The following is a 27,741-nucleotide window of genomic DNA, read 5'->3' as shown; positions in this document are numbered from 1 at the left end:
AGAGAGGTCCGGGGAGAGAGGCTTCCAGGAGAGAGACTTCTCTAGCAGTGGGTTGAATTAAATCGGAGCCCTGAGAAAGAAGAGAGCTGTGAGAACTGTCTATGTGAAATGGCTAATGTCTGTTAGGTTGAGGTAAGCCACTTATATTCCTTGAATATTGTAAGAGCTGATTCACTGATAAAGGACTGCTGAACTGGATATGAGATATGGTTAACTGCCTAGAGAGTAAGAACTACAAGGGGGTGTTCACATGGTGGAGTTTGGGCAGGGCTCCTACATACAACACAACTTAGACTACTGTCAATTACAAATGCCTCTGTCACATCTATGTGACCACACATATGCCAGCTCTATGGTCAGGGTAACTGCGGTCGCATATAGATGGGTGTGCCGATGCTGTGTTACAGTAGTATTTAATGATGGAATCCAGGCACCCAATAGGAGACTCATGAGAATTATACATAATGCAGTAACGTTAATGATTGGTATTATTGAAACAGTTGGAACATACACTTCTCCCTCGTCATTCTCAGGGGATAGGGGCAGAGCCAGACCGCGAATGCCGAAAAACCGAGATTATCCGGCTCTGACCCACCCCCACCTCCCTGCCGCCTTCCCAGCCTTACCTGGTGGTGTAGAGGGCTTTCGGGGCAAGAGCGATCTTCCTAAGCTCCTGCCCCGTGCAGATCGCCATCAGGAAATGGCTGTAGGGAGTTCCCGATGTAGTCTCGAGAGACTACGGGAACTCCCAGCAGCCATTTCCTCATGGCGATCTACACGGGGCAGGAGCGTAGGAAGATCGCTCCTGCCCCGAAAGCCCTCTAGACCACCAAGTAAGGCCGGGAAGGCGGCAGGGAGGAAAAAAAGATGAATTTTATTTTACATTAAGACTGTTTTTTTTTATTTTTCCCCTCCCCAGAAAAAAAATTGCGATTATATGAAACCACGAGTGCAGGAACCGTGAATGGGGAGGGGGAAGTGTATATAACTTTAATGGAGAGAAGACATGTTTAATAAGGAAGACCATATTTAAATCTCTTATTCGTGAGAGAGTTACCTTTACATTCAAAGTTATGTATCATCATTACAGTGGCCCACCAAAAAGTAGTATTTAACAAATGAGCAGATTTACAATATGACAAGATCATCTGCAAGGAGTTAGCTATAAGTGCATCTAGTAACTTGGATTGCCAAACATCCAGGGCACCAGGCACAGCGAGTGATTTAAAAAGGATTATATCAATGGATAATGGAGTTGAGATGGGTAGAATATGGCAAATGATTTTCCAGATTGAGATCCAAAAAACATTTGAATAATCGTACAATCGTAGATCATATGTTTAAGGTAGAGAATGACACAGGGACAAATATTTCTCCGTCCCCGCGGGGACTCTATTTCCCGTCCTGTTCCCACGAGTTCTTTTCCTGTTCCTGTCCCATTCCTGCAAGCTGCATCCTCATCTGCACAAGCCTCAAACACTTTAACATCATAAGCGGCAACATTCTAGAGCTCAGATTGTGATGTCATAATGCCTCATTCCACCAATGCCTAGGCTCCGTCCTCATCTGCACAAGCCTCAAACACTTTAACATCATAAGCAGCAACATTCTAGAGCTCAGATTGTGATGTCATAATGCCTCATTCCACCAATGCCTAAGCTCCGTCCTCATCTGCACAAGCCTCAAACATTTTAAAATCATAGGTATTCAAGGCTTATGTGAATAAGGCTGAGCTTACAGAAATGGGGCAGGGAGAGAGGCAACAACTAAACTTGCGGGGACAGGATGGGAAAATTGAGTTCCTGTGGGGACGGGGGAAAATTTATCCCCGTGTCATTCTCTATTATAAGGTCACCTAACTGGGTATTGCAATGCCATCATTTATTGGAGTCAGATAAATGGTCCCTATGTAGTTTACTTGTATAATTCTCATGAGTCTCCTATTGAACTTACTAGTCTATTCTTAAGGCTTCTTATAATTGTTCTCATTTACTCATTGTACATGGGTGCTTGTTGCTCCCTGGTTGCATCTATGTTTCTGATTGTACCGTATTTACAGTATAAAGTACTTCTCTATGTAATTGTAAAAATCTCAATAAAAGATTAAAAATGAATCCAGGCATCCAAAAATAATTATAGAATATGCCCCCGCCCCCTCCAGGTGAGAGATTTCACGGAACCTGCTTCATTCCACATTTCCTAAGCATATGAACATTTCCTTTCAGATCTGCTTGTGGCAGAGGTGACGCTTGGCACCAGGATTTTGTCTGAAAAATTCCAGATTCCAAAGTGCTCAGAGATGCTAAGCAAGGAATCGATGTAAGAAGGGAAAAATGCTTGAGTACCTGTATAAATTAATGTAAACCGTTCTGAGTTCCCCTGGGAGAACGGTATAGAAAATTAAATTAAAATAAAAAATAAAATAAAATCTGTTGTTTATGTGCGTACTTGTTCTGGACTTTCCCTGTAATTCCCTTTCGTATCCGACCGCTGCTCACAGGGACTTCTGTTTCTGTAACAGGACTCTGGAGATGGGATGAAAAAGAGATGGAGGAAGGTCAGATTGGGTACAGAATGATGTTTTCAAAAATTTCAAGGTTACATGGAAACACCTTGAAAACAAATAGGAGGAAATATTTTTTTACTCAACAAATTATTAAGCTCTGGAACTTACTGCCAGAGGATGTGGTAATGGTGTTTAATGTAGATGGGTTTAAAAATGTCCATCAAGTTTCAAGTTTATTAGAAATTTGATGAATCGCTTATACATAAAATATTAAGCGAAATCCAAATTTGAACATACTTTTAAATACAAAATAATAATAATAACAAATAAAATACTAAGCGATTACATTACAATTAAAATACAAAATAATAATAATAACAAATCAAAAAAGGGGTTAGACCTACAGACCAACAGACTCGACTGGATGGAAAGGGATGAGGGGATCAGGTTACAATATTAATCATTTTAAAAAGAGAGAAACAAGAAAGGAGAAAAACATTAGGAAAGGTATTTTTTTTTTATAAAGGACTGCTATTGAGACAGACATGTTCACGTATCTTATAATATTTAATTCACATGATAGATCTTCCTCTGTATTGCTTTTGCAAGCGAATTAACTTGTAACTAAGGATTCAATGTAAAAATTTAAAATAAATAAATAAATCTGGGGCAGAGGCAAATGGCCACGGTGCCTCTTCTGCAGGGACACCCATTGCATGCATGCAGGCAGTTGTAGACAGGGAGCTGGGCTTCCTGTCATTCCTTGGCTCTCGCTTATGTATTACCAGGTGCTCTGATTGCAATGCTAGAGGCTGCTTTTGGTGTTCCCGGAAGGCAGAGTGCTACTCTTCCTTGTCTGCCTGCAACCATCATGATGACTTCTCAGACCAGGTAAGCTCCCGTGTAATTCCATGAGGGCTGTGGGTGTGGCTTCTGACAGAACACCTGGTTCTCTCTTTCTTTCTGCCTCTAACTGAACTCGAAAGCATGCGCATATTTTAAGTAGTTCTCTCTAGCTTCTGATTGGCCAGATTGGCTCTCTGCATTCCAATTGGGGCCCTTAGTTAATGTTTTTATATACTATCTCCCTAGAAAGCCCAAGGCTATTTGCAAATAGTTACACCAGGAATTATAACAAAATCCCATTGTTTACTTTTTAAAAATTATTTATTTATTGATATTTGTTACAATTATAACAAAAAATCAGGAAAATTATGCAGTCATTTCATGAAAACATCCAACAAAAATAAAATATTCTAGTCCACATAGTTGGAGCCGCATTTAACATAAAAACTCAAGAAAATTTTTCTAACCCAGTAACAGGCAAAATTGGCCTCTTTCTTTTGTCGCTAATTCACTACAACCTCAAAATTAGTATCTGAATTATTTTTCAAAATTGGTTTATCCTTCAAAAAAGTATCCCACTCTAACGGGTCAAAAAAATATTTATCATTATTATAAGTAATAAGACACTTACAAGGAAACTTTAGGAAAAAAACTTGCTCCCACCTCCAATACCTTAGGCTTGGACAGTAGGAACTGTTTCCTCCACCTCTGTTTGGACATATCCAGAAACATTTTTATTTGTTGTCCACAAAACAGCTTGTTATTTCTCAAAATATAGCTTAAGAATACAGTACTCCCCCGATATTCACGGGGATTCCATTCCAGGAACCCCCGCGAATGTCGAAAAACTGTGAATATGATTTTAGGCAGGGGAGACAGGAGAGGGCAGCTGGAGAGGCAGGAGAGAGCAGCCAGAGCGCCAGCAAATGAAGGAAATCACTTGCTGTATGCTCTGACCGCCTCTTCCTGTACTAAAGTCGGGCCTCACCAAGCAGGAGCTGCTTTGACACGCAGATCCTGATTGGTTAGGCCCGACTTTAGTACAGGAAGAGGCGGTCGGAGCATACCACGAGTGATTTCCTTCACTTGCCGGAGCTCTGGCTGCCCTCTCCAGCCTCCCCTTCGCAGTTGGAAAATACCACGAATGACCGGGACCGCAGACTGCAAATTCACGGGTGGAGCACTGTACATTGCTTCTCAAGTTCCCTTTTAAAGATCACCACCAAAGTGTCTCTTTTCTATCACATCTTTGGAGGAATCCAAAATTGGGAAATATTTGGGCTGTCGGGTGATACCAGCCTATCTAGGTCTCCTTCTCTGGTAACCTTAGTACTCCTGAGTATATTGAAAAGTATCTCTTAAGTACATTTTCAGGAGTTCTAAGGGGCATAGTGCGCTTCCGTTCAGAAATGAGAGTAGGCGGCAGCCATATAGAAAAGTACCGCAGGTATGAAAAATGACGGGCATAAAGGTACAGAGTGGATGACCAAGAATAAGGTCCTGCAGTATATACGTGAAATAAAAGGCAGGAGGTTGAGCTTCTGTGAATTTGCAAATAAGAAATGCTATTGTTTTAATTTTATTCTCTAGGCTGGGTATTGTAAAATAGTTGGTAAGCAGATGGAATTCTTTACAGCATCACCAACGGAAACTAAATCTGCTCTACAAGACTTGAAGGTAAACTGGCGCTTGGCAGAGAAGATTTTTATGGCTTGCACATACACTTCTCCCTCCGTATTCGCTGTGATAGGGGATTAACAGACCCACAAATATGGAGAAACCGCGAATAACTTTTTCAGATGTTGATCGCGGTTTTCTGTTAAAAACCATTGTGAATATGGTGAAACCGCGAATAACAGGGTGGGAGACCTGAAGGAGAGGCAAAACACAGTGAAGAAAGTACTGGGAATCGGCGATTTTTCTCTGTAAATGCTTGGAATCGGTGATTTCTCTATGCAAGCTGACGTCATTTTGGGGGGAGGAGCCAGCAAGCTAAAAACTGCGAATAATCGAAACCGCGATTGCTGAAACCGCGAATATGGAGGGAGAAGTGTCATTTAATTCAAAAATCCCTCCTCAATTATCATTTTGAAGGCATTTGCTCAGGGCGGAAGTTGGCCTTGTAAAACTGTATGCATTTGGCATTATTAGCAAGACTTGAAATAAGAGAACCATATTGGAAACTAGGTTTTGTGTTTGTTTGTTTTTTTCTTTAATTGATGGTCTGTTTTATTTTTTTGTTAACGAAAATGTGCAGCTGTGATTCCTCTGGATTCTTCACCTGTCCCTGCCATCTACTGGCCAGTTATACACTTAAGTTTCTGATATCACCTCTTTTTTTTCCCACATAGAGTCAGGACAGGCCTTAAGGGTAGGCAGACAAGCATGTCGGCAACGGGGTCTCTACTGTGTAGGGAGAGGTGGATCTGAAGAAGGCTGCCACATACACTTCCGTGCATCCTGTTAGCACCTCCTGCAAATACATGTGGGCAGTGCCGGCTTAACCTATGAACCAGGGCTCTGGCCCAGGGTGCCAGCACTGAAGGGCACCAATTGCCCAGGGCCATGACATCACTGGCCCGTAAATTAATCTGAGATGCGGCTTGAGTGCTGTCCTCTGCCCTCCTCTGACGCTGCTGCCTGGTCCCAACAAGGTGGGGTTATCAGACATCCGAATTTTCCCGGACATGTTCTCCTTTTCTGGGGGTCCGGACAGCTTTTCAAAACCTGGCACTTTGTCCGGGTTTTGAAAAGGCTCCACTAAATCGCGTTGGGCAGGAGCAGATTTCCTCCTACCTGACAAGAGTAGGCAGCGGGTGACAGAAATAGGGCGGGACTGGGGCGTAATGGGGTGGGGATTGGCAGGCCTAGGGGCGGGTCTAATAGTAAAATCTGACAACCCTATTCATAGGCCAGCATCAGCATCAGCACCGGCGTCAGCATCAGCATCAGTTATAGATTTGCCCCTTAATCATATACAGTAACTCATTTTAATGTGCATTAATGCTTAGCAGTACTTAATACGGGATTACGATCCCTCTGGGAACAGGGAAATTATAGTGGCATTCAGTTTACCATGAGCTAAAAGGTGTGAATGAAATTGATTCAAGTAAATAAAAGCAAATGCCTTTCCAGATAACCGCTTTCACAGTGGTGACTTCCAGACTTTAAAAAAGACCCACGGAACTTTGCTTGGCAAATTCTACCCAGTGCCAGATTTTGGAAAATCAAGGCCTGATAAGGAATAAAGAGCAGAAGAACCTTCATAAATCCTTAAGGTGACCATTTATTTTTTTTCATCAAAATGGGACATCTATTAATATTCAGCCCCACCCCCAATCCCACCCTAGCCCTACCCCCAATCCTACCCTAGTCTCGCCCCCAATTTCTTCCATTCATTTTTCATGTACACACAATATCTTATTATTTCAGAATGGTAACCATAAAATTTAAAAAAACACAAAGCACTCTATACGCAGAGAAAATGTTAATTATTATTTATATTTGGGGGGTTTTCAATGATGTCACCTCAGTAACTATAGAAAAATAGACAAATATAGTGCAAAATATAGACAGCAGATATAAATTCTCAAAACTGACACATTTTTATCACTAAACTGAAAATAAAATCATTTTCCTACCTTTGCTGTTTGGTGATTTCATGAGTCTCTGTTTCCTTCTGACTGTGCATCCTATCTTTTATTTCTTTTTGCACTCAGGCCCAACAATTGTCCCTTTCTATTCCCTCCCTCCTTCCTTTCTATATCCTTAGTGTCCCCAGCGCCTCCTTCCTATGTCCTTAGTGCCCCTTTCTATGTCCTTAGTGCCCCCAGTGCCCCCTTCCTATGTCCTTAGTGTCCCCAGCGCCCCTTCCTATGTCCTTAGTGCCCCCAGATCCAGTGTCAGTTCTCCTTTGTACCTTTGTTCCAGGTCTCCCTCTCTCTCTCTCCCTCCTCTGTTATGATCTTGCCTCTCTCTGCTCTTCCTCAGGGACTCTACCCCTCTGTCTGCACCTCCCAAAGTCCTGCTTCTGCCTCCTGTTTTTCCCCTTTGGTCCAGGCCTTTATCTCTCTAGTCTTTCTTCTACTTACAACCCCCCCCCCCTTTTCTGCCATTTTCTCTCCTTCCTTCATCGTTCCTTCCTATGTCCCCTCACTGCCTTCCAGCCTTTGTCCCACCCTCTCCCCCAAAGCCAGTCTGCCTGCCTACCTCCCCCAGAAGCCTCTTATTCTTATATATTATAGGTGTCTTTGAACAAAAAGGTTTTAAGGTTAGATTTAAACCTATCCAAAGAAGATTCATGGCGAAGATGAGAAGGCTTGGCATGCAATAAAGTAGGAGCTGTAACAGAAAAAATAGATTTGTGAGTGGTGTTATAAATAATATTGCGAACCAAAGGAACAGTTAGAAGATTTTGATGGCTAAAGCACAATGTTCTTGAAAGATTAGATAGAAGAAGTGGTCTATAAATGCTGGAGAATGCTCTTGTCTAGTTTTAATCTAATCTACTGTAATCTTCTATTTGTGAATCTCACAAATCTATACAAGCTCTAGGTGAGGGAGGGAAGGGGGAGAAGAAGGGAGAAGGGGACATATAGGAGGAAAGGAGAAAAGGCAGATATTAATTAATTGTCAAAGAGGTAAATTTTCAGATTTTTTCGGAAGAAGGAGTAGTTGGCCTCCTTTCTGATAATTCCTGGAAGATCGTTCCAGGTTTTTACTCCCAGATAGGTTAGCATGGAGTTGAAAATTCGCTTGTATTGAAGGTTCCTTATGGGCGGTAGATTCAGTTGAACTCTGTTAAGGATTCTTCTGGATGTGGACCAGGTCGCTGAGAATATCTGTATAAAGGGGAGCAGCCGAGTTTCCATGCAATATGTTGTGTAGGATACATGATATTTTGAAGTTTATCCGGGATGATATTGGAAGCCAGTGTAGTTTGAGGAAGGTTGAGATGGAATCATATTTCTATAGGTTGAAAATCAGTCTTACTGCTGGGTTCTGGATGAGTAAGAAGTAAAATTTTATGTCTAGTTAATGGGTGGTCTGTAACCAATAAGCATTAATAAGAAGCGGGGTAGCGGGGTCAAATTTATTTTTGCTTTTGATAAAAAGTTTAACAGCGGTTGTTTTGTATTATTTGTAGTCGTCGAAGCTCCATTTGGCTAATTCCCTGACACAGAGAGTTGCAGTAATCAAGATGTGTAAGGACAAGAGAATGAATCAAAATATTGAACGTAACATTTGCAGTTTATAGAAACATTTTTGGACAACGGTACTTAATTGTTGGTGAAAAGTTAATTTGTTGTCCAGAGTTACACCTAGTAATTTGATAGTAGAGACCATTTGAATTGGAATAGACCAAATGCAAATTGGGGACTATTTAAATCTTCTTTATCATTGCATGGGAACATAAGGGCTTTTGTTTTGGTTATATTTAAAGAAAGCTCATTTTCATTTAGCCAATGACTGATTTGTTCTAGATTTTGATTAATTTCTTGAATTTCAAGGGAATTTTGAGAGTTTAAGGGGTATATTTCCAGGTGTTTGGCTTCTCACGTTTCTCTTTGTGAACGAAGCATTAGAAATATTGTGCTATATACATCTGCCTAAACCTTCGTATATCGGGCATTTTTTTTTTTTTTTTTAGTTTCCTATTCCTTTCGGTAAAAGTAAACAACCATATACTCATACATTCTCCATGCATGTAATCTGTTTGTTTTCAATATTTTTGCGTTTCACTTAGGCCGTCATCCATTCTGTTGAACCACAGAGGGTATCGACATTAGGCAAAAGCAAGGTGACAGTCAGAGGCCAAAATTTAACAGCACTCTCAAAGCTATTCTTGATTGGAACCAGTAGCTGTAGCCCAGCTGAGTAAGTACAAGTACTTCCAACCTGACCATTGAATACTTTTCATTCTTAAAATGAGTTATGTTGGATTCTCCTAGGACAAGCAGGATGAGTCAGCCACATATGGGTGTTGTCCCAACACCTCCCAATTTGCGGATAAGCTCTCCAATAGCTCAGAGAGATTTTTTTTTTTTTTCTCTCTGAGCACGTGCAGTGCCCGGGCCCCACTGGGCATGCCCGAGCCCTACCCATTTCCCCCTGCTTCCCCCTAATCCCCAGTATTTAGTTTCCGCCCGTTCCCATCGGTCGGATTTTTCTACAGCTCTCCATTACAGCTTTTCTACTCATCAATTTGAAGATGCCTGAATCATCTAAAGAAACAACTGGGATGCAGGAGGAGGATGAACACACTGGATCCTCATGAATTGTGCGCCCACTGATCGGATCCGGCGCTCGAGGTTTCCGTGTGGCTTGCATTGTGCGCACATGTCACCACGTGCGCGCAAGCTAAGGAAGAGGGCACTGAGAGACTTCATGAAGAGAAGTGAGGCCCGAGAATTTTCCTCCAGCAGCCATCCTCATCGGAGCGTAGCAGCGGGGGATCCACAGACGAATCCGGTGAGGAGCCTCTAGGACATCCTGGCTCAGTCAACCCCCCCGACTGCAACTTGCCCGGTCGAGAAATCTCTCCCGGAGGTCCTGCATGCTGTCGCTAGCCGCCAGCCCCTGCAGGAAGCCGATAGGAGTCTCACCAGACCGAGAGATCTCTCCAGGAGTTCCTGCATGTTGCTGCTTACAGCCAGCCTCCGCAGGGCATGAAGAGAAGTGAGGCCCGAGAATCTTCCTCCAGCAGCCATCCTCATCAGAATGCAGCAGCGGGGGATCCACATGCTACAGTGGCAAGGAGCCTCCAGGATGCCCTGGCTCAGCTAATCCCCCCGCCTGTACTTGGCCCGGTAGAGAAATATCTCCCGGAGTCCCTGCATGTTGCCGCTTAGAACCAGCCTCTGCAGGGCAGCCGATATGAGTCTCGCCAGACCGAGAGATCTCTCCAGGAATCCCTGCACGTTGCCACTTACAGCCATCCTCTGCAGGGCAGCCGATAGGAGTCTTGCATGCTGCTGCATAAATCCACAGCCTCTGCAAGCAACAGATCGGGGCTTTCACCCTCCAGACGGCATGCTGCCGCTCACAGCCAGCCTCTGCAGGGAGCCGATTGGGGTTCAAAGGTAAGTCCTATCTGCTTGTTTTTGGGAAAACCTCTGATAATCTGTTGCAGCCCCGAGGGCTCTGCCCCACCCTCCTCCCAATCTGAATTTAAGGAGAAAGAATCTCCCATGCTTCTTTCCCTTGGAGGGGACCTGCAGACCTCTCCCCCCAGTAGGAGACATGCTGCCCCAGAGTTCAGCTTATAAAGGACATGCTGAAGAAAAAAAAAACAACAACTCGATGTTTCTTTCCCTCTTGGGGTCCTGCAGAGTCTACAATTCACACCTTTCCCACCCCGCCCCCCCTCCCCCTCTCATGTTGGGAACGAGGAGTCTGCCTTTCTCAGCAAGGTGCTGATATCTTCAGAGATGCGGCATGTCAGACCATGCCTCTCCAAAGGTGGGGGTTTGAAACTCCTCAGTCTAAAAAGCTGTTTGCTCTTCATAAAACCTAGGCAGAGTGCTTTTCCAGCTAGCATGAGGGACTCTGTACTATTCATGATTTCTATAGCACTGAAAGGCATATGCAGCGCTGTACAGTTTAATATACAATAGGCAGTACAGCAGCAGAAGCCCACTCAAGAGGCATTATCATTCCTCTTTCTCTGCCTCCAGGCACAGTGGGAAACGCAGCCAGGTGCACTGGCACAGATGAAGGGGTGCATCCTGCCCCTTCTCTGCAGGCTCTCCCCCCCTCTCAAGAAGGACAGAGAAGGGCGGTGGGGTATATGGAGCCACCCAACTAGTCAAGTGGAGCAGCACATGAATCTGCGAACCACCAGGGGTGGGACCAGCAGCCACAGTTAATCCTCCTGCTGACCCACTCCTCTCTCAGTGGGCTACACTCCCCACTATGTCCCCCTTTAGAGGGAGCCACGCACAACAACATGGCGCGGTTCAGCGGCATGCCATGCACCCAAGCAACGGAGGAACAAGCTACACACCAGCCTCCAGCCACGCCCCGAGTCACCACCCACAAAAATAAATAAATATTTACTAAAAAAAAACCCCCCCACAAACGAGGACTCACCCCAAAGTCCCTCCAGAAACTCACAGCCTTTCTCAAGATCCACATGGGTGGACAACAAGTACCCAAGACAGAGTACTACAAGGCCTGAACTACCAGTACCAGTACTTCACACAGGCAGTGGCGATTCCAGTCCACAAGAACCTCCTGGACTGCAGAGACGAGATTTGGCTGACTCCCTCCTCAGGGCAACCAACATCAAGGAGACTGGGATTGAAGTACCAGATCTTTCCAGCCCAGGGATTCGACAACCCGCAGCAGCCATACATGGACATTGCGGTAGCTTAAGAGAAACAGGGCAGCATGACCCCCCCCCTCCAACCCCCGTCAAGGAAGGACCTGAAAAACCCTGGTTTCCACGGGGAAAAAGACCTTCGAGGGCGCAATGCTGAGCGCACGAATTGCTGCGCTCCAGTTCCAGATGCGGCTTTATCAGGAGGCCAGTGAGAGGAAATAAATAAATAAAATAAAATAGAGACTCCAGCTCACAACTGAGCCAGTCCACACTGGCAGCAGTCTGTGCCCCAGCGCTCGCAACAGTAACATAACTGCTACGCAAACAAGCACCGCCCGAGGGGCAGGGGCATCCAAGGGCAGCCCTCTCCCCAAGACAAAAACAGAACCTTGACCACCCTCCGGCCCAGCAGGATCAGATTATCTGCGAAGGCTTGGCCCAGGATCACCATCGACCAGTGGGCCCTCAGCATCATCAAGCAGGGATTCCGAATTCGTCTCCACTCCCGCCCCCCCCCCCCCCGAGTGAGCGGGGCACCCTCCATCTGATGACCCAACTTTCCTGCAGCAAGGAGAGGACCTGCTTCGGCAGAATCAATAGAGGCGGTGACGAACAGAGGAGATCACCAAGGGGTTTCTACTCCAGGAACCCCCGCGTCACCATGGACAAGGACAACGCTCGTTCCTGGATCTCTGTAAGCTCAACAGATGCATACACAAGGTCCAGATGCACTCTCTGGGTACAGTCTTGGCCCTGTTACAGCCCGAGTATTGGCTAGTATCACATGCACTCAGCCCACAGGAGGCATCATCGCTTCTAAAGCCAAGACAGACGCCTCCAGTACAAGGTCCTGCCCCTTGGACTCTCAACGGCTCCAAGTGCGTTCACAAAGTGCGTGGCAGTGGCACATCCTCGCCTTCAAGGGGTGCGCGTCCTATCTTATCTCGACAGCTGGCAGCCCCGTCAACCACCATAACCCTCCTCCAAGAACTGGGGTTCCTCATCAACTACATGAAATCCCACCTGATACCCACCCAGGGGATATCGTTCATCTGGGCAGTCATCGACACCACGCAGACCAAGGCCGTCCTACGGGACTACCAGATCGACGCCATGACATCCCTGGCCCAGTGCATCCCTGCCAGCAGCTCATCGTCAGCACGCTCCGGTCTTTGTTGTGCAGCACACCAGACTACTCATGTGATCCCTGAAAGGGCACCTCAGACGTCACTGGGACCAGTGTACCCAACCTCTGACCACCCACCTACTGGAGCTCAGGGCCTTAGGGTATGCCCTCGAAACCTTCAAACAGGCAGGGCAGTCCTCACCCAAACAGAAAACCAGGTGGCCTCGCACTATATCAACAAACAGGGAGGGACAGGGTCAACCTCGCTATGCAAGGAAGCTTGCCACATGTGGGAGTTCTCCAACTCCATTCAATGCCCCATCCAGGCAACTTACCTCCTGTGGGAGCAGAACGACCTGGCAGAAAGACTCAGCCACCAGCTGGATCCCAATGAGTGGTGTCTCAACCCAGCGGCGATGAAGAAGAGCATCGACCTGTTTGCAACCGAACCGAACTCAAAATACTCAACCTTCTGCGCAAAGAGATCAATCCATCGCCGTCTCAGCCCCGATGGTCTGTCTGTGAGTTGGAACACCCTAAGTCCTGCAGAAGATTCTTCAGGACAGAGCAACGGTGATCATGATTGCCCTGTTTGGGCTCCTGCAACCATGGTTCCCGTTCCGGCAAGGGATAGCGGTTCACCCACCTCTCCCCGCTCCCGATCAGTGCAGTTCTCATTACCCCCTCCACCACGACCTGCGTTCCTTAGCCCTGACCGCATGGATGATGAGAGGATGAACCTACCACAAGACGTGGAGCACACTCTTATGGCAGCCAGAAGACCTTCAACCAGAAAACGCTATGGGTTGAAAGGGAGAAGGTTCCGCTACCAGTGCACAGACACGCAGCGAGACCCCTACAACTGCCCCATACCGGACATCCTGCAGTACATACTGAGCTTATCTCAGGGGGACCTAAAACCCACTTCCATCAAGGTCCACCTAAGTGCAATCACGGCATACCACGCTGGCCTAGACAGCAAACCAGTGTCGAGGCATCCAGTAATCACAAAATTTCATGAAGGGACTGTCCAATCTGCACCCACCGGTCAGACCACCACCGCCCGGATGGGACCTCAACTTGGTGCCGCATCATCTCACCTCGACCCCTTCAAACCTTTGGGGGAGGCAGATCCCGTATTCCTGGCTGGGAAAACCCTGACCATCATGTCTACCGACACACTCCCTCATGAGAACAGGGTGGTACCCAGAACCCACCCCCGATTCTTGCCGAAGGCGGCTTCAGCGTGCCTCCCGGCACTCTACATCTCCCCACAGGGAGGCACACTGCCACCTCAGCAACACCTCCTGGACTGTGTGCGGGCCCTGACTATGCAGCAGATTAGACAAGCCTCAATTGTTCGTCTCCTACGACCAAAACAGACCAGGACTTCCGGCCACCAGACGCAGGCACTCGCGCTGGATAAAAGAGTGCATCCCCTTCACCTATAGAAAAGCGCAGCATCAACCACAGGTGGGAGCCAACGCCCACCAGCGCAGAACCATAGCCAACACAACGGCACATCTGCACCACACACCAATAGGGGACATCTGCGATGCAGCCACTTGGTCCTCCATGCACACCTTCACCAAGCACTACTGCCTCGACATAGCATTCCACGCTCCAAATGCATTCGGCCGAGCAGTCTTGGAAGTGGCTCTTCCCTCCCGGGAGGGACAGCAACCACTAGCACAGCCTTGACAAATATTGATCAAGTAGGGTGTTATAAATATCGACAAACACTGTTCAAGTAGGGTGTTATAGATATTGATTAAGTAGGTCTTCCAGCACTCCTTCCTAGACTGAATGTGGAATAGGCAAGTATGAATTCTCACATGCAAGTACGATTTGTCACTGTTGACCAGTTGGTTTCTCACTGTTCATTGATTGTCATTGACCAGTTTCACTGTTCTATGAGTTAAGTAGGTCTTCCAGCAATCCTGTCTAGTCTGGATGTGGAATAGGCAAGTATGAATTCTCATATGCAAGTACGAATTGTCACTATTGACCAGTTATGAATTGTCACCGTTGACCTTTTCTTATGCTGACGACATTCAGCTAATGCACCCTCTCAACCCAGAAAACACTGCAGAAATAAAAATAATCAATGACAAATTAGAAAAAATTAAAAACTGGCTAAAAAATAACAAACTGGCTCTAAACACTCAAAAAACAAAATCCATGCTTTTCACTTGGAAAAGAGATATATTCCAAAAAATACCATTCACACTTGATAATATTCCTATAGAACCGGTATCTAAGCTAAAAATCCTAGGTGTAACAATTGATGTAGATCTATCTTATCATGATCATATCAGTGTAATAGTCAAATCATGCTTTTACAGACTACGGCTTTTACGTTCAATCTCTACATTCTTGGATACTAAATCTCTCAATATTTTAATTCACTCTCTCATTATTTCCAAACTGGACTACTGCAATTCTCTTCTAATTAATATAACTCAAAAAGAAAATAGACGTCTCCAAATTATCCAAAATACAGCAATCAAACTAATTCATAACGCAAAGAAATTTGACCATGTCACCCCCCCTATTAATTAAATCACACTGGCTTCCTATAACCCATCGAATTACGTTTAAAATTTTATTTCTGGTATACAAAACATTAACCTTCAGTGAACCTCAATATATTGCAAAAATGATAGTCCCACACAAAACTTCTCGTTCTCTTAGATCCTCTTCATCACAATTGCTCTCAGTCCCTTCATTAAAAGTCATAGGCACTAGGCGAAATGATATATTTTCTGTAAAAGCCCCTACATTGTGGAACTCCCTTCCAAATTTCATTAAAAACGAAACTGACCTTGTTGCGTTTAAGAAAATTTTAAAAACTTACTTATTTCAAGACGCGTTTGACACATGAAATATCATCCTTTAAGGTCCAATATTCTTCCAATATTCTTCCCATCTCATCTTAACCCATTATTACCCGATGTGTTTTCCCTTTGATGTCAATTTCTAACAAAAAACAACATTGTAACTTTTCCCCTTTCTTCCCACCCCCTCCTGTTCGTCTAATTTTGTCCGTCTTATGAGTGACTATTGTAAATTAAATGTATTACCACATTCTGATGGTTTTTAACATTGTACATCGCTTAGATGTTATTATAAGCGATCCATCAAATAAAGGTCAAACTTGAAACTTGAACTTGAAACTTGAAACCAGTTGGTTTTCTCACTGTTCATTGATTGTCATTGACCAGTTTTCGCTGTTCTGTGAGTTAAGTAGGTCTTCCAGCACTCCTGTCTAGACTGAATGTGGAATAGGCAAGTATGAATTCTCACATGCAAGTACGAATGGTCACTGTTGACCAGTTGGTTTCTCACTGTTCATTGATTGTCATTGACCAGTTCATTGTTCTGTGAGTATTATTGCTCAGTTAACACAGCACTTTATCTAAAACCTTGTTTCCACAACTTTACCTGCTTTGCCTGATTACTCTGCCCGGCTCGGCCTCCACAGCCAGGCGAGGGATGCACAAAGCGCTAAGGCGCAGGTCCAGTCGGTACATCCCTCGGCTAGGGAGTCACCCATATGTGGCTGACTCATCCTGCTTGTCCTAGGAGAAAGTGTAGTTACTTACCTGTAACGTAGGTTCTCCGTGGACAGCAGGATAGTCAGCCACACAACCCACCCGCCTCCCCAAATGGCCGACCCGGCCACAGCTAGGAACATCCTGGGGATTAGGGGGAAGCAGGGGGAAATGCCCAGTGGGGCCCGGGCACTGCACGTGCTCAGAGAAAAAAAAAAAAAAAATCTCTCTGAGCTATTGGAGAGCTTATCCGCAAATTGGGAGGTGTTGGGACAACACCCATATGTGGCTGACTATCCTGCTGTCCATGGAGAACCTACGTTACAGGTAAGTAACTACACTTTCCAGTCTTAGAGCAACAAAAAAGGAAGGAGGGGTCCAACCTTATCTGCAGAAAAAACCAACCAGGAACAAACAAAAACCAACTGCAGATGTATACAAGATGCAGGTAGAATTTATTGTGACAAATATAAATTTATAAAAACCTTTTTCCCAAACAAGGGACCCAACACGGTCCGTGTTTCGGACAAACCTTTGTTAGGGGTCCAATATGCAAAAAGGTTTGAAAAATATGCCACAAAAAATATAGAATAAAAAATCATAAACCAAAAGGTCCAATATGCCGAGAATCGCCAACTCCTGGAGTTGGCGATTCTCGGCATATTGGACCTTTTGGTTTATGATTTTGGATTCCAGTCTTAGCCAGTGAATTCAACAAGCTAGATCACAGGATGGAAAATACGGTACATTCTCGACTAGCCCTCAGACTGTAACAGCCCAAATTGTTTTCTTTCTGTTGCTTGCTTCTATTGTACTCTTACATCATTTGTGGGGAAAAAAAATCAACTGTAGAATTTTGTGATTTCTTTTGCCAATAAGCTAGGATTCTGATCATCTTAGATGTGTAGTCTGCTGACTGACCATGGTCCCCTATGTCTGGGACCAAGATGAAATCAGATATGATATAAGCACTTTCTAGAATTATTCAATGCTCAAGGAACATTCCATACCATTCTATACGAGGGGGGTGCTGAAAAGTTCTCAGCCCAACCAACCAACTTCCTAAATTTTGAGCATTATTTTGCCGCTGTAGCTGAAAAGTGTGGTCTTATTCCGTTAAGTGGCAATTTGTAGAAACAAAATTCTATGTTTGGCGCATTGTTGCGGACCATTGATTGAACCATATCCATGTCATTCTCATCTTGGTTGGGCTGAGAACTTTTCAGCACCCCCTTGGTAGTGTGAAGAGTTTCAGTCTCTGGCAACCAGAGCTGAAATTGTGATGTCATGATGCCCTCATTCCACCAATAAGAGCCAACCTCCTCAGTGATGTCACAAGGGCTTGATTGTCCTATACTTTTATTATATATGAGGGGGTGCTGAAAAGTTCTCAGCCCAACCCACCAACTTCCTAAATTCTGAGCGTTATTCTGCCGCTGTAGCTGAAAAGAGTGTTATCATATTTTGTTAAGTGTCAGTTTTCAGAAATGAAATTCTAAGTTTTGACATTGTTTCAGATCATTGATTGAACCGTATCCACGTCATTCTCTTCTTGGTTGAGCTGAGAACCTTTCAGCACACCCTCATACGGTGTATAAACTTATGCTGAGGTGCTAACGTGACAGAAATTGAAAGTTAATTAATATACACTTCCCCCTCCGAATCCGCGGTTTCAGCATCTGTGGATTCGGTTATTCGCAGTTTTAAACCCAAAAACCCATTTTAATTTTTCCGGGCTATTTTAAGCCCTCCCTTAAGCCTTACCTGGTGGTCTAGCGGGTTTTCAGGGCAGGAGCAATCTTCCCACGCTCCTGCCCCGTGCAGATCGCTCACAGGAAATGGCTCGGGAGACTACGGGAGCTCAAGGCAGCCATTTCCTGTGAGCGATCTGCACGGGGCAGGAGCGTGGGAAGATCGCTCCTGCCCCGAAAACCCGCTAGACCACTAGGTAAGGCTTAAGGGGGGGGGGGGGCTTACAGGGCTTAAAAAGCTGGGGGAAGCGAGGGTTAGGGGAAGAATTGGCCCAAATATTATTCACGGTTTTTTAATATTCGCGGGCTGGCTCTAACCCCTGTGGATACGGAGGGAGAAGTGTATAATTGAAATACATTACCTGTATTTCTTTCCCCCCTCCCCCCTTTTTATCAAGCTGCACTAGAGGTTTTTAGCTCAGTCCAGCAAGGTAAGTGCTTCGATGCTCATAGGAATTCTATGAGAGTCGGAGCATTTACCGCACCACTCGCATTATAAACCCTCCTATGCAGCTTCATAAAAGGGGCCTTTTACGTATTTTCTTACTTATGGATGTTTTGATACGATGAATCTTACTGAGCACCTTGAAATGAAGAGAATACCAGAATACCAAGGGAAATAAACCAGACTATGGTGTAGCTATAGTGAGATAAGCTAAAGCAGATTCCAGGTGTGCCACGAGATGCCGGCGAGGAGCAGAGGTGCTGGTGCCAGCTGACTACCAACAGGACGTGCCTCTCGCCACGAGAGACACATCCTGTAAGCAGTCAGCCGGCAACGGCGCTTCTCCACTGGCGCCTCTCCTCTCTTTCTCCAGCACTCTTTCCTCCCCCCCCCCAAAGGGGCAAGGCACAAGGCCGCGGCTGAAGGGCATCTGTGCATGCGCGGACGTCAATAGAATGACATCACACGTAGGCTTGATGTCATCGCGTCGACATCCGTGCATGTCCGGATGCCCTCCAGCCGGGGCCCCGCGTTTAGTGTGCCGCAGCTTCAAAACGTTTGCGGCGCACTGAGCTAGAGGAACATGAAAGGATACAGCCACATTAAGGCAAAGCCCCCTTGGAAAAGTTAGCTCTAATCTGGTGCTCCTCTTCCAGAATTCCAGTGAGCCTAAGAGATGACACGCTGGCCCTGCTGTCTCTGCCGCCAGGCCGCAAGGAACTGAAGCGTTTATGTAGAACCTTGGAAAAAGAAAACTGTTCTCACCTGAACTACGTTTCTCTGCCGTCATGTGACAGAATTTCTCCAGATACTACCTGGCTCAGGTGATATTCTATAATTTAGTCACGTTAGTATTATGAGGTAGCGATGCTTGTCCTAAAGGTGCAGCAGCCAATACAGAGCACTTAGCCACTAAGGCTACCAGTAGACTGGGGTAGACTGGGCACACTGCTCTGGGAAACAATGCATAGAATGCTAGCTTTGTTGCGTTCACACTTTTTCATATTAAAAAAATGTCTTATTTACTGAGTTCGCTGAGAAGGTTCTGCCTGCTTAAATTGTGGTCAGCTGACCAGTCACTGATATTCAGCAGTACTTAATCTCACAGTGCCACTGAATATGGGCAGTGACCGGTCATACCAAGGTCGGGCAGGAGGGGGGCGTTCTGGAGGAATGTGGAGGTATTACGAGGTTGCCACTAGAGGTTGTAGTTGCCCTTTCTTTGCTGGACCACCAGAGATTGGGAAGGTAGTCCTGGGAGGCCTACTGGTGGGCGTGGGGGATGCTTGGGGTGGGGGAGAAGACATATTTTAGGGGGGGAGGAAGGGGGGTTTGGAAATTGGATCAGAACATGTTCTGTTGGGGGAGAAAGGGAGGGAGGCTTGGAAGGGGGCACAGATGCTGTTCGGGAGGGGGAGGAGGAAGGGAGGATCACAATACATCAGGCCAGTACCCAGAAGTTAAGTCGGTTCTGCTTGATATTCATTCTCCAGGCAAAGTGAGGCCTGCTATATACATGCGGTTAGCTGTGCGGGCACCTGCACTAAATATTGTCAGCACCCCCAAAATTCCCAGCTCCACCCTGACTCTGCCCCAGGAATATCCCTTTCCTGCCCAGACTTGGTATGACCATTTGGTTAGGGTTACCATATGGCCTGATTTCCCTGGACATGTCCTTCTTTTGAGGACATGTCCGGGGGTCTGGACTGCTTTTCAAAACCCGGCACTTTGTCCGGGTTTTGAAAAGCTTTCCTTTGGGCAGGAGGGCATCTGCACATGCATGGATGTCCTGCCTGATGAGAGCAGGTGGTGGGGGTGGGGGTGGGACTGGGCGGGCCTGGGGGCAGGTCTAGGGGTCCAGATTTTCCAGGTGAAAATCTCGTAACCCTACAGTTGGTGCCAATATTCAGTGGCACTGCCTGGTTAACTGCTACTGCATATCAGCAGCTGGTCAGCGGACCATAATTTTAAGAACCTCTTAGACAGGTACTGGCTGATATTCACCCAGTGACGCATAAGATGTTTATCTGGTCACTGGGTGAATATCAGCCAGTACTCTTCTGGTATGTCCTGGTCCAATATCAACTGGGGCCTGGTGGTTAGCTCCTGGTTGGTCATGCCCAGACCTTCAGTGCCAGTGTCCAGGTATGTCTTGGCATTGGATATTTGGGTCTAATTCAACCAGCAGTATTCAGCAGTTAACCCTCCTCCCCCCCCAAAAAAAAAAAAACCAAAAAAACAACTGACCATTGCCATCTGAATATTGACTAGAAAGTTTTAAATAATAATTTCTTGTTAGATAATGCTGAACTGAACTTGACAAGTCAGAAAATTTACAAAAAACAATAGAAGTAAAGGAACTTTTCATGACATCAAGGCACGATTCAGTTTTTTTCTAAGCTTACAAATGTTTTCTTTTCATAGTGGTGGTCGAAACATAATTATAATTGGTAGGAACATGGACCTTATTGATAATTTGACTATTTCTGAGGGAAGCAGTAGCACCTTTAGTAAGGTAAGTCCAGAATGTATTTTTACAGTAATCAAATGTATCTTGCAAATGAAACTTCTTGTCATTGTATGGAAAGCAATGATGTTTCACCATGTTGATAACTCAAATGGGAATACTTTCCATGTACATAACATAAGGACATAAGAATAGCCTTACTGGGTCAGACTAATGGTCCATCAAGCCCAGTAGCCCATTCTCAAGATGACCAATCCAGGTCCCTAGTACCTGGCCAAAACCCAAAAAGTAGCAACATCCATGCTACCAATCCACGGCAAGGAGTGGCTTCCCCTATGTCTTTCTCAATAACAGACTATGGACTTTACCTCCAGGAACTTGTCAAAATCTTTCTTAAAACTAGCTATGCTATCCGCTCTTGTCACATCCTCTGGCAACGCGTTCCAGACCTTAACTATTCTCTGAGTGAAAAAATATTTCCTCCTATTGGTTTTAAAAGTATTTCCCTCTAACTTCATCGAGTGTCCCCTAGTCTTTGTAATTTTTGATGGAGTGAAAAATCGATCCTCTTGTACCCATACTACTCCACTCAGGATTTTGTAGACTTCCTTCATATCTCCCCTCAGCCATCTCTTTTCCAAGCTGAAGAGCCCTAACTGTTTTAGTCTTTCCTCATACAAATGGAGTTCCATCCCCTTTATCATCTTGGTCGCTCTTCCTTGAACCTTTTCTAGCACCGCTATATCTTTCTTGAGATAAGGAGACCAGAATTGAATGCAATACTCCAGATGAGGTCGCACCATGAAGCGACACAAAAGCATTATAACATTCTTAGTCTCGTTAACCATCCCTTTTTAAATAATTTCTAGCATCCTGTTTGCTTTTTTGACCGCCACCGCACATTGGGCAGAAGGTTTCATCAGATCCTTTTCTTGGGTGTTAACCCCCAAGGAGGACACGGGAAAAGATATGGTGGACTATGTAGTAAAGTGGGTCATTCAGTAGAGTGATTTTCTTAAAAAAGACTATGAAGTCAGAATTACAATTATAGAATGAATTGAAAAAAACTTTAAAATGCTTTGATAAAATAAACATAAATCGTGTTAGATACTGTACTATCAGCTTTTTTGCATATGAGAACCATTTGGGAAATATTCGGCCCCACATGAGTTGAGCTTAGGGCTTTGTTGTTATAAGTGTTACTTCTCCAAGTTGCACAATTTTCTTAATCTAATTAACAGATTCATTAGGAAGAACCTTTTTTTTTTTTTTCTAACCTTTAAGAGGACAATTTTTTAATAGGTCACCAAGGTTGAGAAGATCTGAGAAACCACTGCTTGCCCTGGGATTGGTAGCATGGAATGCTGCTACTCTTTGGGATTCTGGAATATTGCTACTATTTGGGATTTCGTAACTTGCTACTATTTGGGTTTCTGCCAGATACTTGTGACCTGGATAGGAAGCGGGATATGGGCCAGATGGCCTATTGGTCTGACCCAGTATGCCAGGGGTGTCCAATGTCGGTCCTCGAGGGCCGCAATCCAGTCGGGTTTTCAGGATTTCCCCAATGAATATGCATGAGATCTATTTGCATGCACTGCTTTCATTGTATGCTAATAGATCTCATACATATTCATTGGGGAAATCCTGAAAACCCGACTGGATTGCGGCCCTCGAGGACCGACATTGGACACCCCTGCAGTATGCCATGGCTGTTCTTATGTTCTAACCCAGGGGTAGGCAATTCCGGTCCTCGAGAGCCGGAGCCAGGTCAGGTTTTCAGGATATCCACAATAAATATGCATGAGATAGATTTGCGTCTCAAGGAGGCAGTGCATACAAATCCATCTCATACATATTCATTGTGGATATCCTGAAAACCTGACCTGGCTCCGGCTCTCGAGGACCGGAATTGCCTACCCCTGTTCTAACCTGTGCATCTTTATAAAATAGAATCACAAAAACAGCCAAAATTGCAGCTGAAATGTGGTCATATATCTCTACATAGTACCAGTTCGGATACTGGTGTATGCAGCTGACATACTGCACACAGTCGTATGTATTTTATAACCTATGCAAGTACTTTGGGACCCTGCCTAAACTCTTTTTTCCAAGACACCTACCCTTGGATCACCTAAAAGGCAGGGGTGGATCACAAGTTTGTGGGCCCCTAGGCCAACTAGCATATAAGGCCTCCCCCCCCCTGCTGTCCGTTGCCCTACCCCCCCCCCCCTGCTGGAATCACTGGTGTTAACTTTTCTTCCTCCTCCGAGTCCAACTCATCTCTTGCCTGATCTGTTGCCAGATTTGGGTCCTGGCTGCAATCCACTGACAAAGACTTAAATCCAAAAGCTAATAATGGTTTCACGTATTTTTAAGAATTCCAGTTCTTTCTTATCTTTTTCTCTTCAAAGTTTGTGCTAAGCAGCACCAGGTTTTAGTTGGTGTAAATCTTTGTGCCCCAAATCGGGTGCAGATCCTGGCACTTTGTGCTATGCTATCGACCAGCGTGCCGCAAACTTTTTGAAGCTGCGGCACACTAAACGCGGGCATCCGGAAATACGCGGACGTCACGCACGTGTGTGACATCATCACATCAATGGCTGTGCATGTCCAGCCGCGGCCCTTTGCCTCCAGTTATTGCCGCCACCGGTGGTGGTGGTGGAAGGGTGCTGGAAAAGGAGAGGCACCGTCGAAGAGGAGAGGCGCTGGCGCCGGCTGACTGCTTACAGGGAAGAGGCACATCCTGTAGGCAGTCAACCGGCACCTCTCCTCCTCACCGGCATCTCGCGGCACACTTGGAATCTGCTGCTGCTCACAGTTTGCGATACCCTGCTATACACAGTACCCAAATTTGAGTGCTATTGACGAAATGTACTCCCATTTATAGGATTTGCAATTAATTATTTGCCATTCTATTCTAGATCTCCATGTTCACCGGAAATCAGACCCACTGCCATTTTTTGTCAACACCACAGAGCAGTGAGAAGTCTCACCAGAGTTTACGTCTGGGACTAAAGGTGGAAGGGCGTCACAAAGACTGTACCACATTACGGTATCTTCCTGATCCCAAATTCATCAAATTTGAGCTGCACACAGACGTTGACTCAGAACTGGGATTAACATTAACGGTAAATCAAAACTTAAACTCCCTGGAATTCATTATGCCCCTGTAATTCTTAATTTCTCAAAAAAAAAAAAAAAGATATAGCAGATTTGGCAAAGGTTCAAAAAAGAGCAACCAAAATGATAAAGGGGATAGAACTCCTCTCGTGTGAGGAAAGGCTAAAGAGGTTAGGGCTCCGTCAAAGATTACAAAGACTAAGGGACACTCAGTGACATTATAAGGAGGGGAGTAGAGAATGACATGAGAACAAATTTGTCCCTGTCCTTGCAGGAACTCAATTTCCCCATCCCGTTCCCGTGGGTTTTGTTGCTGTCCCTGTTCCTGCCCCATTCCTGTAAGCTCTGCCTTAACCGCACAAGCCTCGAACACTTAAGATTTTAAAGTGTTTGAGGCTTGTACAGATGAGGACGGAGCTTAGGCATTGGTGGAATGAGGCATTATGACATCACAGTCTGAGCTCTAGAATGTTGCTGCTTATGATTTTAAAGTGTTTGAGGCTTGTACAGATGAGGACGGAGCTTAGGCATTGGTGGAATGAGGCATTATGACATCACAGTCTGAGCTCTAGAATGTTGCTACTTATGATTTTAAAGTGTTTGAGGCTTGTACAGATGAGGACGGAGCTTGCAGGAATGAACTCTCTGGGATGGGATGGGAAAATGAGTTCCCGCGGGGATGGGGAAAAATTTGTCCCCGTGTCATCCTCTAAAGTAGAAGAGTTGGCCTAGTGGTTAGCGCAAATGGCTCGGTATCCTGAGGTTGTGAGCGCAATCCCCACTGCAGCTTCTTGTGACCCTGGGCAAGCCACGTAACACTTCATTGACCCAGGTACAAAATAAGCACCTGGATTGTGGTTACACAGAAAAAGCAGTATACAAGTCCCACCCCCTTACTTTTAAAAACGATAGGAGGAAATATTTTTTTTCACTCAAGAATAGTTAAGCTCTGGAATTCTTTGTCAGAGGATATGGTAACAGTGGTTAAAGTAGATGGGTTTAGAACAGTTTTGAACAAGTTCCAGGAGGAAAAGTCCATAGTCTGATATTTGGATAGACATGGGGGAAGCTATTGCTGGCCCTGGGATCAGTAGCATAGAACATTGCTACTATATGGGTTTCTGCCAGATACTTGTGACCGGGATTGGCCACTGTTAGAAACAGGATACTGGACTAGATGGACCATTAGTCTGACTCAGTATGGCTATTCTTATGTTATGTTATGTTATGTTACTTTTTGTTTCTACAGAAAGAAAAAGACCAGCTGAATATTACTCCAGATGAATTTAATATTTCTATCTCCCATAAAGATAAGCATTACCCATGTGAGGTTGATAATATTATTGAAAACCTAGAGGATAATACGATCCACTGTAAAGCAAATAGGACTGCAAACGAAAAGATTGACAGATCCAGCGTGCAAATAATTGTAAGTAAGGAGAGATTTTATAGTGATTAAGTATTGTTAGATGTTAATAGTCTATTAGAGGGGTTATGGAGGAATGAATGGCATAGTATATTGAGGTTGATTTCTTATGTTCACCGTTGGCTGTGGATTTTCGGCCACCGTAGGATAACTTTGGGCTGAAAATTCTTCTTAACTGTCTGTAGAGTGAAGAAATGGAGCCCAGGTAGGGCCAAGAAATTATCTGGAGAGTGGCAATTTTCAGCTACTATCCAGTTAAGCGTCTCTAAATTAAATGGATGGTGGCAGCAGTCACTACTCTATAGGAGGATTCTAAGAAGCGGCAGTAACATGGCTTACAAGCCCAAATGTTTAGAAAATGAGTACATATGTGTAAATATACAGTGTTCTCCCGTGAATTTGTGATTCACGGACTCAGTTATTCGCGGTATTTTCTGACTGCCTCTTCCAGTCGGAAAATACAGGGAATGAGTCCGCGAATCAGCCTTCTGCACAGCCGATTCCTCCTCCTCTCCCCCTGGTCAGCCAATCAACCTTCTCCACAGCCGATTCCTCCTCCTCCTTCCCTCACCCCCCCTGGGTCAGCCAATCAGCCTTCTACACAGCCGATTCCTCCTCCTCTTCCCCCCCCCCCCTGTGGAGCATACCAGGTATGATTTACTGCACCCGCTGGCGCCCCAGCTGCCCTCTCCTGCCTTTTTACAGACTCAAAACCGCATTTGTGGGTTTTCAAAATTTTCGGGTGTTCCTGTAATGGAACCCCCCACGAATTTCGGGGGAGTACTGTACACACATAAGCCAATAACGCTAGTATTCTATAATGAAAGGTAGGTGCCTCTGTTCCTTTAACTTAAATGACCTTATAGTTGGTGTGAACTTTTGACGGCAGCTTTCATCAAGCGCTGAATTACCCTCTGTGGCTCTGGTTCTGTAAACAGCACTTAATATGTAGGCAGTGGCGTAGCGAGGGTAGGAGGTGCCTGGGGCTGCGGCACCCCCCCTCCTGTTTGCCCCCCCTATCGCTCCTTCCACAGCCCACACGCCACACTCGCGCCCTCCCTTCCCATTGCCATGCCTCTTTAAATCCTCGCCAGCATGAGCAGCTTCTCCAGCCTGCTGCTTGCGTCGGTGTTGGCTATCCTCTCCGATGTCACGTCCTGGCCCCATGACCTAGACGTAATTTTAGAGGGATCCAGGCCAGTGCAAGCAGCAGGCCAGAGTAGTTTCTTGTGTTGCCGAAGTTTTAAAGAGGTGCGGGAGGCGGGGAAGGGAGAGCACGAGTGTGGCGTTGGGGGGGGGGGGGGGCAGAGAGCTGCTGGCGCCTCTACCAAAATGACATCTGCAGCAGTACACACTCCCAGATCCCCTTACCACATTACTGCATGTAGGCACGAGGAGTGTAAGTATCAATCGTAAGCTAGGCACTATTTATAGAATCGTGCCTAATGGCGCCAAAAGCAGTCTTAGGCTCCTCCGATCTGTGCATGCAAATGAGGGGGAGCGGCATTCAAATGTAGGCAGGCAGCAATTCACTTAACAAAATGAGGGACACCGACTGGACTGACCGATCCAAAAATAAGCGACTGCTGAGGACCAGTCGCTCAGGTCCTTTCCGACTGCCCTGCCTCCTGCCGCCCTGCTTCTCTGCTCTCTGCCCCGATCTCCTGCTCTCAGCCCCCGACTTTCGAGCTCTGTCTGCCCCGACTCTCCTGCTCTCTTCCCCTGACTTTCCAGCACTCTGCCCCGATCGCCTTCCCCGCAGTGCGAGCCCGTGGTTTTAACCCGCAGGTTAAAACCACGGGCTCACTGGGCTCGCAAAAGTTAGAAAAGTTAAGAGTTAAAAAAAAGGTCGCGGCTCAGTTGGAGTGTGATTTCAGTTGCCCTCATTTGCATGAGAACGATTCGTGAATCAACCCCCTGGACACGGATCGGATCCGATCCATGCCCTTAGTGCCTAACTTTAGATGTCTTTTAAAGAATCAGGGTCTGTATGCACTTGTATATTCAGGAACGATGACTATTTCTTTGCAACACTGAATATATGTCTTACTTTAAGCATTTTAAACTCAGTCTTTCTGTCAACAGACAGGCTGTAATTAACAGAAATGCTCGCAAACCACCAGCCTTTAACACATCAAACAATAGTAAATGGCATCAACTTGTATACTATTTGA

At 45.5% G+C, this 27,741-nt stretch overlaps 1 protein-coding gene across 1 annotated transcript in view; it reads left to right on the top strand.

The window, feature by feature from the left end:
• Nucleotides 1-27,741, top strand: part of PLXNC1 (plexin C1) — a 128,561-nt gene that overhangs the window by 40,983 nt on the left and 59,837 nt on the right. Inside the window, exons 7-14 of the mRNA XM_033952774.1 lie at nt 2,226-2,319; nt 3,295-3,397; nt 4,943-5,029; nt 9,099-9,229; nt 19,208-19,375; nt 20,976-21,066; nt 23,943-24,149; nt 25,391-25,570. Of these exons, the coding sequence (XP_033808665.1) occupies nt 2,226-2,319; nt 3,295-3,397; nt 4,943-5,029; nt 9,099-9,229; nt 19,208-19,375; nt 20,976-21,066; nt 23,943-24,149; nt 25,391-25,570 (1,061 nt within the window). The remainder of the gene's footprint in view (nt 1-2,225; nt 2,320-3,294; nt 3,398-4,942; nt 5,030-9,098; nt 9,230-19,207; nt 19,376-20,975; nt 21,067-23,942; nt 24,150-25,390; nt 25,571-27,741) is intronic.

This window comes from Geotrypetes seraphini, chromosome 7, assembly GCF_902459505.1.
Source record: "Geotrypetes seraphini chromosome 7, aGeoSer1.1, whole genome shotgun sequence".
Lineage (NCBI taxonomy): Eukaryota > Metazoa > Chordata > Amphibia > Gymnophiona > Dermophiidae > Geotrypetes > Geotrypetes seraphini.
This window is presented reverse-complemented; position numbering and strand designations above follow the sequence as displayed.